Source organism: Zonotrichia albicollis, chromosome 4 (assembly GCF_047830755.1).
Source record: "Zonotrichia albicollis isolate bZonAlb1 chromosome 4, bZonAlb1.hap1, whole genome shotgun sequence".
Classification (NCBI taxonomy): Eukaryota; Metazoa; Chordata; class Aves; order Passeriformes; family Passerellidae; genus Zonotrichia; species Zonotrichia albicollis.
The window spans coordinates 18,296,509-18,309,506 of NC_133822.1; the positions used below are offsets into that span (position 1 = coordinate 18,296,509).

General features: G+C 40.3%; 1 protein-coding gene across 3 annotated transcripts in view; it reads right to left on the reverse strand.

The window, feature by feature from the left end:
• Positions 1 to 12,998, reverse strand: part of LRP6 (LDL receptor related protein 6) — a 114,897-nt gene that overhangs the window by 40,240 nt on the left and 61,659 nt on the right. For all 3 annotated transcript variants that reach the window (XM_074538991.1, XM_074538990.1, XM_074538992.1), the window contains 2 exons: positions 9,413 to 9,809; positions 8,725 to 8,896 (listed from right to left, as the gene is read on the reverse strand). In XM_074538991.1, the coding sequence (XP_074395092.1) occupies positions 8,725 to 8,896; positions 9,413 to 9,809 (569 nt within the window). The remainder of the gene's footprint in view (positions 1 to 8,724; positions 8,897 to 9,412; positions 9,810 to 12,998) is intronic.

Genomic DNA, 12,998 nt, shown 5'->3' on the forward strand with positions numbered 1-12,998 from the left:
ATAGCATATAATTAACACATGTATTTACTGCAAAACAGCTGCTCTAAGAGAGAAAAAAAGAGATATCTTGTCTAAATTTCCAATTTTATTAAGCAAAAAAGTCTTGATCAACTATACACTCTTTAAGTGTACAACTGAAGCTTTCAACTCAGTTTGAAGAAATCATTCTGTCAGTGTCATTTACTTACTATTAACAGCATTTCTCCTCAATTCTAAAACATTAAGGAATGAAATGGGAAGTCCTCTCTTCATTGTGGTAAAATCCTGAGGAATCAGCAGAAGGGATCCCTGGAACCCTTTGGATTTGCTTCAGAAACCAAATGCCTCCAGCCAAGTCCATGATTTCCTACTGTTAATTATTTTATAATAGCCGTTAACAATTCCTAATTTAACAGTTCCTCAGCACCCTCAGTTTCCTTTAGAGCTCCAACAATTTTTCCAAAGAATTCAATAAATATTTTTCCTGACCATGGATAATATCCTAATAGGACTGCCATGAAGATAAATGTGTATAAACAGTACAGAGAACTTCATAAATACCCTATCAGGCTACACACACTAGGTAAGCTCATTTCTTTCACAACAGGACAAATTCCTTAGCTCACTGACCAATGCCAACAGCAGAAATATTTTCTCTGTGATGGAATTTAATTTTAGAAACAATTGGTTCCACTTTTAACGAAATGGTTAAAGTCAGGTAAAATTACAAGTAGGCAAGGAAAAGATTTTAGAACCATTGTGAGAATCACAGATGACATCTCCTAGGCAATCACATGCAACACAAAAAAACATCCTGCATTTGTAAAGAACAGGCTAAGAAAAAGAAATGAGCCAAAATGACAAATAAGATGAGAAGAGAGAAGAAGCTCCTCTGAAAAGATTCAGTGGTAAAACAGGTGACTAAAACCACTTTACTACAGAGATTAATTTTGGTATGTAATCCATAGGGTGGAGAGGCAGCAGTCAGGGAGTGTTCTGTTACCTGGCCATAGGCTGTGGGGGCAACAAAGAACATTAATGACTGCATTTTGCAACTTACTATTTAGCAACTAAGACCTGTGGGCAGCTGCACAAAACACTCTGGAGAATGTAAACCAGACCAGCCAAGCCCAACCTGAAACCTCACTGTGTTTGGAAGAACAGTTTTACAAGTTCAGCACAGCAACTCCTGATGCTCTTGCATGTGGGTAAAAGCCTCTGTGCTCTTCTTTCCCAAGGTTCTTTCTTTCAGTGCCTTGTCCCAGAAACTTATTTTTCATTTGTTCTCGATCTAACCTGATGTTTTCCAGACTCTTTAATAAGTGACTATAATTGTTTTTTCATAGAGGGGAAGAAATGTTGAAAGTTTTCTACTGTTTTACCAAGTCCAAGTGGTTCAGGGAATAGTGCAGAGAGAAAAGTATCTCATAACCCAGCCAGTTATGAGATACTTTTCACCTTTGGTGGCAGTAAACTTTCAAGCTGATTCAATTGCTTCTATTCACTAAATCACTTCAATTCCAAGGGTCTTGCATGTCCAGGAGCTTGGTTTTCCACCTTTTTCCACAGGCTCTTTGCCACACTACAAGATGATGCATGGTACCAGAAAAGATGTTCAGGTTAAGACTACAAAATCTCCCAGCAAAGTAAGAAGTCTATGTGAAAAAAGCTAAATCATTATTGAGAATGATTGGAGGTGAATCCTTTCAAAGAAGCCCAGGTCCAAGATCAGTACACGGTTTTGTAAATAAATGTAACTCAGCTTGTGAAAAGGGGAAAAAAACAAACCCAGAATTTTGGAGACTAAGGGATGACAGTGGACTGACAAACAGAACTCAGTTGACTCAGAAACACAGACAATAGCTCAGTATCTCTTCACATTGTTCCCCAGTTTGCCATGGAATATTTGAAGTGTGTCAGACTCAGCTGAGCTGATAACTGGCTGGCTTGGTTTGAGGGATTTCAGTGTTTTGCCTTAGGTAACTGATACTGGCTGCTAGCAGAGGCTTGTTGCTTTCTAGGTGAGACAGCTGGGTAAACCAAAATACAATTTCCTAACTCCAATGTGAAAAATCTGGGAAGCATCCATGACATATGAATGTAGATCCAGCAGTTATACTCCAATCAGCTGCATGCTGGGCCATGGGGACCATGAGGCTTTCAAAGCTATCAGCAGCAAACCAGGACTGCTCATCTTTCAGCAAAGGTTGTGAGAAATGTCTCTGAATTCCCAGTGTGAGCCAGTCAGCACAACTTTCTGCTCAAATGTGTCTCAAGCATGGGTACTTGCCTCTGACATGGTGGTTCCAGGCTCTCCTTAGAGGTAACAGAAAAGAACCCCAGTGCTTTTGGAGTAGGACTCATCTAATCTATTCTAAACATTTTCAGTGTGTAAGTGCTGATTTCCAACATTTTTATAAAGGCAACACAAGGGAACCTAAATGAGCTGAATGTATCTACATCTCATGAGCTGAAATTACAGATTTCAGGATGAACTGCAGATCTGTGACAGAAGAACTATTTGAAAACCGAATGCCAAAATCTTTTCCACATAATTTTTAGGGCAGTAATTTTACTTAGAAAAATACCATGTTTGGTACTCAGATCAGAGAGTCAAGTTACTCTTGGGCAGGAGTTCTGGCTCCATCTCCCCAAAAGATTCCCTCAACAGCCTCTCTGGTAGGAACTTCTCCCTGTCCCATGAAGCATGACAGCCTGGGATAGCAGATCCCTCTTGGAGAACTCCTCAGCACTTTTCATATATGAATTTTGTTTAGGTAATCCCAATTTATCAAAAGTAATAAAAAGTTAACTTCTAATGTTCCAAATTTGAAACTAGCATGAATGTTTTAAATGTTTCTTCTTTTTATATTTTTGCATTAAAATACCTGGGGTTGACTAAATGATCTCTAGAGGTCCCTTCCAATCCTTACAATTCTATGATTCTGTGAAAAGGTACATCTCTAAGTGATAATTCTATAGACTCATATTCAAAAGTCAAAGCAGAAAAAAATATTTTTTTTTTTATAAATAGTAATAAGCTTACAATGCCAGGAGGTCCTAACTCAGCATTGGAGTCCATGACAGGGATCATTCAAATCCTTATATCCAGCTCTGCAACAGCCAGGAGACCTTACTAATATGTTGTCTGTGGCTGTCATTTGTTTGCTTTTTAATAAAGTTTTGCTCTCTTGGTCAGCATCACAAAATTTCATTCAGAGGTTCAAAAGAAACCTCTCAAATGAAAATTACACAAAGTATAAACTAATACTGGTTTGGTTTTTTTTTTAATAAATCCTTACTGTACTACTAATTTCAAAAATCTATATTTTTTCTTAATACAGGCTTAGCAGGTATTAAGAAATAGCTGGAAATACCCCCAAAAAGTAAGCCTAAAGTTTCTGAAACTGGGATGGAGTACAGGGATCTGTCCCTACCCTCTACAGTACATTGTTTTTTGTTGAATGAAATTCCCAAGTGCCATCACTATCCAAAGCAAAAGTAAACAGCAAAGCAACTTCAGGTATTTGTTTCAACTACCTTACTTCTCATACCTGCAAAAGTTTAATGTAAGTACACAAAAGCAGCTGTGTTCAAGGGCTAGGAATATTATGGATTTTGCTTCTCAATTTTCAAACCTGTGCTTCAAGTAGGCTGGATGGGGTAGGATCAGTAACCAGGCTTGCAAGTCATCAGCATTTCACAGCACAAAGAATAATGGTATGAGACAAAAAATTCACAGTCAGAAAATAATTGGTGTATACTTAGAAAACAAAATTTCCTTATTAGGGTGGCAGTAAAATTGAGGGAGTTGTCATCAGAGGAAAATATAGCCCTGCAATTTCAGGATTAAAATATGAATTGGAGCATTCTCTTCATGCCAGACTATTAGCTCCTAGGTCAAAGACAAAAATGTCCTCTCTGTTCAACATTTCTGTGCTCTATAAAGTCTTAGCAGCATCTGCTTTTCTGTTGTCCAGCAAGGCTGAGTTCTGAACACTGGTGTGTACTTAGGCTGAAAACCAGCAGGATGTAATACTTTCCATATTAATCATGAGGATTACAGACAGTGATGCCAGGCACGGCTAATAGATTTGGGAATGCACAAACACTCCAAGTTGGAGCTGCACTCAAAAATCAGCAGATAAAGGTTGGATCTGAGCAGGAGGGACATCCTTTCTCTACACTCACCACTAGTAGGTGTTAGTGGGTGCCATCTCCGGCTCTGAGAATGGAGAACAGGAGAGGATGAATAAAGAAAAACGAAGCAGAGATTGAAAAACTATGAGAAATCAGCCGTATCATCATGACTTCCCCTTAACACACACAGCCACACATGCATGCAGCCATTTCTAATTGCTTTATCAATTCCAGCTTTGCTGACCATTTAAAAATCCAACCTATGCCTTAAAACAGGTAGCGTACGTGCCAGGAACACAAATATTCACCAGAGCAGCAAAACACAAGACCAATTCAACAGAGCAGATCATACATTTTTAACCTCATAGCACGGCAGGAAAATGCTTTAAACCTGTAGCAAGTCAATGAGAAATCTTCCCCACTGGTAAGCACAATAGCAGCCATCCATTTCAATAGAAGTTTATCAGCAGTGAAACCTGACCGAGATAAATGACGAAGCTGTTGAGCCACAGCCTGCTTCTGCCTGCTGCAGGCTGCCAGATAAAATGGGAACAAAAGCTCCCTGCTGTACCCCCTACCAGTCTCCATTAACCCCTGCTGATGCTTTATTATCGTCTGGGGGCTCCAGAACAGCATAGCATGAATCAGTGGGTAAAAAATAAATAATAAAAGCTCCTATGTAGCACAAACAAACCAGAAATGTGGCTTGTAAGAATGGTATTCGGTTTGGTACCCCTGCAATTAAATAAGGGTTCTGAGGAACCCCACATGCACAGGCGAGAAAAATGAGAAAAGCACAAAGTATGTAAAATCACGTATGAAAAAGGCAACAAAGGCAAGTACACAAATGCATTTCTCCTGCTTTTACCCCCTTTTCAACCTTACACAAACACATGAAGCAAAGCAGGGACCAGGGATTTTATTCTGATGCCTTCATGTCCAATTCCAAGTTTCATCTTTGGAACTGGTCACAAACACCTTTGTTTGCTGCACCTACACCAGTGTCCTTTCTTCATATATAAGTTTAAAACATTTACTGAAGGCCAAAGCATCTTCTATTACCAAGATATAAAAAAATGGATGGTGAGGGCATGGAAAGTGCAGCAAATCTCCTCAAGATTCCTGGCTGCCATTGGAGAGTAGGGATTCCAGTGGAGCAAACTTGAAACGTTAGTAGTATTTTAGCTATCACAGATTAAGACAGGAATGTACATTTAGCAAAGGTCACCTGGTTAGTTAACACCAGAGGCTCTACCAGTCCAGCTGGCCCTGCCCAATCAAAATCTCCACTGTAGAAGGGGATAAAGTCCTTGTGGTGCCTATCAGGAATGTATTAGGGAAGAAAGTTTGGATCAGCTCTGCCTCAAGCAAAGGCAAACCCATCTGTGGGGTTGTTTTTGCTCAAGACTAGGGTGCACTTGGTGAGTGATGTGGAAACAAAATGGGCACCTCAGGGGGATTTATTTTTTGGGTGAGAACAGTGTGTGATGTTGAGCTGTATAATACTGGTTGCTGAATGACACTGCCACTGCATGCCGTAACTCCATGGACAGTGAGGATGGACTGCTCCAGACATGCCAGTCATGAGCTCCTGATGTAATTTGCAACCAGCCAACATCACAGGAGTCCTCCTGTCCTGGAAGACACTTGGGACAGATAAAACCCAGAGCCATTGACTAAACTAACTCAACAGACATTTTTTGGGGATGGCCATTGACTACAGAAATGAGAGCTGTACTTTGTGTGTGTATATATACATGTATACATGATGTACATGGTATAAAACAAGGGGTAGGACATGTCCTGCTTCTGGCCAGGACAAGATCAATTTTTGCAGTAGTTAGGAGGGGGCATGGCCAGGACCTGGAGGTTATTCTGTACCCCCTCAAGTCATGCTAGGAGTGGGGAAAAGGGACTCTCTTCCAGGAAGAAAGGGTTCCTTCAAATTGAGGAAGCACAGCAGAGGAAGCCATCCAGTTTTTTCTATTGTCAGGGATAGTCTGAATGAATCATTTCTTTCTGTCATTACTATTGTGCTGTTACTGTTAGTTGTCTTATCTCCTCACTGTTTTCAGTAAATTATTCTTATCTCAATCAGTGATCTTTGCTTTTTGTGCCTCCAATTCCCCTCTCCATCCTGTTGGGGGAAGTGAGAGGTGTGTGGTTTGGAGAGTCTCGATGGGAGCCCCATTCCTTAATTGTGACAGGTGTGGATAAAAATAAAATCCTATTTAGACTGAACCATTCTCTTGGATGGACACCTCCACTGCATCCTACAGAGCCCTTCCATGCTTTACTCACTGCAGAAGCCACACTGAACATGTGTGCTGATCACCACCAGGGTCACTGATTTTTAGCCCCGTTCTGGCCCTCTGAAGGGCAGTTAGCAAGCAGCAGCATTGCATCTAAGGAAGAACCTGACAGAATGGCCTCAGCACAGGAGAAGAGAGGCTGTATGAGTTCCATCCAAAGGTCCACCCATCCCAGTAGCCTTTCTCAGAGAATAATCAACACTTACAGAACTGCATAACAAAGGAAATGCATACAGAAATTTTTCAAGAAGATTCCTTTCTTCTACAGCAATTTACAGTTCAGTTATTTGTAGCTCAGAGGCAATTTTATTTGCCACTAAATTGCAGTGGAATTCCCTTCCACAAACCTACCCAGTCTTCCTAGTAACGTGTAAGCTTTTGACATCTGCAACCATTTCCACAACCTACAACATCTGCTTTTGTTTGCTCTGCATCCACCACCTAAAATTAGTTACAAGGGCCAACATCTTCTGTCAAAAAAAGTGTGGGAAGTGTTGGCCACCTTACACAAAATTTTATAGATCCGTGTCACATATGCCTAAATGAACACCTTCAGGAATCAAAAAATACAAACCCACATCCTCAAACAAAACCAAAATCCAAAAGCACCGAAGAAAAACTGTGAGAGAACTTTTTCTCTGTTGCTTTAAAAGTTTTAGCCCAACTGTTTCAAGATTTACTGCAAGTCGATAAGAGTTAACTTTTTATAAAAAGCAGCAGCAGTAATATAACTAACACTTGGAGACTCATAGGAAAAAATAACTAGTAATTCTGAAATCTTAGAGTGATAAATCTTTTCTGGTGCCCTGCAGAGATGGTACATGACAACCTGGAACAAACTCATTTTGCTGGCTTACACTGATTTAAGAACAATGAAATGGAAATTGTCCCAAAAAACCTTTATGCCAAATCAGATATCTTCTGTCCTGCCACAGACACTGTAATGTTGATATAAACATTCTATGATGTGTTCTAGCCAGTTTGACAGAATTGCAGCAGTGAGCTCATGACTGATCTAGATGAAAATTTCTGCCACAAACTGATCCAGCACTGAATAGAATCATTATTAATGAATAAGGAATCTCAGTGTTCTGGCAAACATGAGGGTGAAGAATGCCTAACTTTCCTTTTGCAAAACACAATCAAGGCTGAGACAGTATCAGGGCTGAAGTGCTCAATAAATAAATCTCTACACATCCCTCAGACTATTTTCTCCTCTTTTCACAGAGTTGGTGTAATATTGGGTGAATTACAGACTATAAATCTTGTTTTCAAGACAAAGAAAACTCTGCTGAGGCTCTCTCAGGGAGTGCTTCAAAGCAACTCACCTTGCAGGACTGGAGTTACCTTGGCTCTAAAGGAGAACTAACAGTTGTGTGACCTTCCAGCACATGACTGTGACTTCACCTTGACTTATTTGTAGTTATAAATGAGTAAAAACAACTTTGTAAGTCTAGAAAAGATATGATTGTGCCAAATATGATAAGTGTTAAAAGTTATTTGCAACAGTTAGGAATCAACAACGAAACTGTAATTCCTCAAAGGAAGGCAAATCTACCAGGATATAACACAGGCAGACCTGAGCACCAGGGAGCAGTCAAGTCTTCCACTTCCAACAAAAGCTTTTGACAACAAATTGATCAAATGCTAAACAATACAATTTTCTCAGAGACTGACAGATTATAAATGCCAAATTTGTTTCGTAACTGTTACACAACAAAAATAAATGCAAGACTTTCAATGTGGGAGAGAAGAAAAATGTGTCTTTTTTTTAATGAAAAATTTCAATTGGACATGTAGAAAAAAAGGAAACTCTATGCTCTTGCTGAAACTCTAATTAAACAAGGGAGATGCCAAGTATAAAGGATTTCTGGAAGTATAAATAAGTGCATGTGAAAAAAGATTTATTTCTTTAAAATATATTTTACTAGGCTCTAAACTGAGCAGTGCAAAGACTGAAAGATGATTTTTTTTAAAACTACATACATTAATCCCAGTAAAAAGCTTTTTCCCCTAATGACCTAAGAATTTACTTATTTAACAAGTCCTTATCACACATTCTTACAAAGACAGCTCTACTACAGGGATATAATTTCTATTTTGCACACAAAAAAATGAGGGAAGAATAGCAAGTAACTTGCACAAAGGCTGAGAAGAACAGAGTTGTTTCTAAAAGCACAACTCAACCACCATCCCATCACCCTTTTCAGCTGTATCAGAATATAAACACCTAGAAAAGCAAAACTACATTCTATAACTTCATGGAATAAAAAATGCAGGTACAGTTACAAACCTCTATTTTGTCTGTTTTGGCATCTCCCCAGTATATTTTGCCTTCTGCATAATCCAGTGCCAACCCATTTGGCCAGCCAAGCGAGGTGTTCACCAGCACAATTCTGTCTGAGCCATCCAATGCTGCCCTCTCAATCTTTGGGATTTCTCCCCAGTCAGTCCAGTACATGTATCTGCAAAGGAAACAAACCTTGTTAATCCAAACCTCCAATATTCTTATAGCATCTTCTGGACTACTCTTCCCCAAAACCACATAGCATGCAAAAAGCTACATCCCTAAACTAGAAGTATTTCCTTACCTAGGTAAGAATGCCCAAACCATTCAGAAAGAATTGGCATGCAAACTTACAAAATTCCTGTACCAGTCTGCTCAGCAAGACAATATAACCAGTGCTATTAGCTAGAATAAACAAGCTGATTCACGCAGTCCACAAAAATATTTTTAAAAATCATAAAATATAGACACAAAAGGTATTTACCCAGGTGGTCAAAATAGAGCAGCAGTGCTTGTGCCTCAGAGCCTTAACTTTCAGAGATTCCCAGTATTTTCATTTGGAAAGCTCAGAAGTTTATCACTACATAGATAGAGAAACTATGTAGATAGTTTACCACTATCTACATAGAAGCAGACAGAGGTATCTTCTTTGCATGACCAATATGTTAAAAAATGCTCCCAAACAGCTCCTCACCCAACCATGGGATCCAGCACAATGGCTCTGGGTTCTTCCAGGTCCTCTGATATCAAGATTTTCCTCATGGTGCCGTTGAGCCTGGTGACCTCGATGCGGTCCGTGCCGGTGTCCGTCCAGTAGAGGTTGCGCGCCACCCAGTCCACGGCGATGCCGTCGGGGTGCGCGATCTGCGCCGTCACCACGAACTGGCTGCCCGAGCCGTCCAGGAAGGAGCGGCGGATGGCCCTCACTTCATCGTCTGTCCAGTAGATGTACCCTTCCAGAGGGTCGAAGTCGATGGCGATGGCGTGGCGGATGTCCTCCAGCGGCAGCACGATGTCCGTGAAATCCGGCGTGTCCAAGGAAATGCGCCTCAGGTCCGTCCGGCGGGCCAGGAGCAGCAGCGCGGTGGCACCTGCAGGAACGGGACAAAGCACCTTGGAAACACTCCTGGAAACAGAGAACCTGAGTCTGTTCTTTCCCAACAACATGGTCTAGCTACCTTGATTTCACAGTGTTAAAAATAGGTTAGATCTTGGGTTTCTGTGGTTGAGATGACCCCCGAGGTATTAGAAAGTTTTTTTCCCAGCCCCATGACCTCTGAAGAAGTTGAGATTTGTTGGTTCTGTTTGTCAAGGTTGTTTATTTTTTCTTATCTATTACATTCCTTCTCTGACCTGCTGAGATCTGTCTGGCAGGTTGGGTTGTGGCACAGCGACTGCCCTTGGGATGGTGTTAGCTTTTTATACTACAAACTACGAGTACTTTATTTACAATAATTTTCCAATACCTATCACCTATGTTAGACAATCTGTCTCTACCCTAAACCAATCAAACAGTGTCACCATCCCAGCAGAAGATGGAGGACAAGAAGAAGGGGAAGGACAGAACATGCCCAGATTCCTCCATCTTGCCTCTTGAATCCCCATAATTCTACTTTTTCACCCTGTGACAAATTAACTATCATTCTACTCAAACTCTTGTGGCTTGTAAATCTTCACACAAAGTTGTTAATTGTTTCCATGGGCTAAAATCGAAGGCACAGGTGTTTTTGACTCCATGCCAGGGTCTGGAATCACCCAGGGCAGCCAGAGGAATGTCCTGGGTCCTGACAGTTAGAAACTGTTGTAAAATAGTTGATAGATCTTTAAGCATGTACTGTTAGTTTGGTTGTTATATTGTAAAAGGGGTTAAAAGAGTAATACACCTCAGTAGAGTGCACCATCCCCCAGGCGAAAGGAGCCAGCCTGGAGACAACGCCAATCAAGCCCCTTAAACCTTCATGCAAATGAAGGATCCAAAAAGAAACCAATCCAAAGGGACAAAAACCAAGATTAAAAGGGGCTTCTGAGCCACGGAATTTGTGCCACATCGGGGACATCCCCAACACTGGTGTTGGTTGCAGCATCCTCGACGGGAACGCTCCTGCTCGGCCCACGGACCCCCGTGCTTTAGGCCTTTCTTTTTTTTTAATAAAAGCTGAAACAACTTTAGTGCCAGGAGCCTGCTCCCGTTTTTACCACAAGGACCTAAGTAAACTGCTGGGTATCAGCAGAGAATTCTACTCCAAATGTGAAGCTGCTCACAATGTCTCTGTTTATTCTTCTTCAGAACAAATCAGATGTGTTTACAGAGAAAATTCAGTGGTCCCTTCCTTTCCCAGAATGTATCATGTTGCACATATTCTCCATCCATATATTTCCCTCCAAATTACTGAAATAGATATGCAGCAACTATGCTGCTATTTTATGCAAATCAACAGATGGCCTGAAACCTCTTAGATGAGAAATTAATTATTTACTGACTGCTGCTGTTGGTGAGAGGACAACCGTGACAAACAAGCTCTATGTTTCAACAACGCCTGATAAATGGAAAAATTGTAACACAGAACACCATGAGTAAACCTCTTTTGAGAAACTCTTATTGGAGAAGTCAGATTTGGGAACAGACCACTGTGCAATGACCATGCAGAGCTGGAGGGCTGTCACCTTCTCCCACATTTGCTAAGAACAAGCTTATTGAAGAGATGAAGATAAATAAAAGTGTCTTATAAAAATAATTTTGAGCCAAAGCACAGAAAAGCCTTGCTGGGTTTTGGGTCAAAAGTCAGAATCACAATAAATAACTAAGATCAGCTTGCACTGCAGAAGATGTTTTCACATAGGCAACACAGCATATTTAATGGTACTATCAATGACAGTTGCCCTTATTGTCTAATCTAGTTCATTTTAATTTAATTTTCTATTCCATGTCCCCAGTTTTCAAGGTAATGAAGGATAAACAAGCACCACACCCCATTCCAATTAAACTGGCTTATCAGTTTGGAGTCTTAGGGAGATAAGAGCAGCTCAGGCCCGAGGGAAGCCTGAGCTAAGGTGAAAAATGCATGTATAATTGCAGGGAAAGTGTGGTGCAATGGCTCTCCTCAAAGAGTGAGAGGACAGGCTTTGGCAGGGACTGATGGAGGATGAGGGGGAGGGTGGAGAAGGCTTAGCAAAACAAATGCATGAACATGCAGTGAAAATGAGCAATTGCCAAGCCACATTGTGCCCATGTCTCGATTTTGGTGTGTAAGAGGTATAAATAAGAGCTATGAGACTGAAAGAGCTAAAACTGAAGGAAGCTGGTGATGAAAGAAGAATTTTGGTGCCTTATGCCAATTTTTTTTTTTTTAAAGACAGTAATTGATGTCGGTGCTAGCTAAAACCTCACTGCATGCTAAACCTTGGAAAGATGCCAAAGCAGCCACTGCTTCATTTACAGCAAGTTTTAGGTGCTAAAAACCTCTAAGACACTTCCACAGTGCTGCGGGAAACAGCACCTTTCAACAACTGAAGTTGAGGATATTATTACAAGTGTTTCTGATTGGTAGTCCAGAATAGACTAAGATCAGCTTTGGGATCCTCTGCCCTAAAACACCTTGTGTTCAGAAATGCATGCACACAGTGCTAAACTGTTCTTCTAGTGAGTAAATCCTATGCATTAATTAATCAGGAGAGGAGAAATCTGCAATTACATGCCTATGTATCCTTCAGAATACTGTAAAGCATGAGACACAGCCAATGGGAAAAGGGCATGTTAAAGAGGTTCGTGGTTTTTTTTTTTATAATTACAGAAGCAATTAATCTTGACACAGCAGTCTCTATGTATATCTGTATTTGCTGCTGCTATGTACAACAAAAAATTCAGCACTGAGATTCAAGCAGGCAGGTGCATTATGTTCATAGAAAGTCTTAGTACATCATTAATCCCTACAATTTAAGTTCAAGGAAGAAAGAAACCTCTACTACATTTTCTTGGCAACTTCACAGTCATTTATCCAACATAAATGGATTAAACATGATAATGACAAACATTAAAAACACCAAACAATTATAGCTTTTGTGCATTATGAAGTAAACCTAAGGTTGAGCAAATGCTCTAACCTCAGAGTTCAAAATATATATATATTATCTACCATATACAGCAATAGTGTAAAGCATAATTTAAAAATAATTTGTGTGTTTTGGCTGAAGTTGACAGTAATTTCAAAGAACCACTGCCAGGTTTCCAGAAAGATGCAGTTTAGTATAACCATCCCCTTGCTCAAATTCACCCTTAAAAT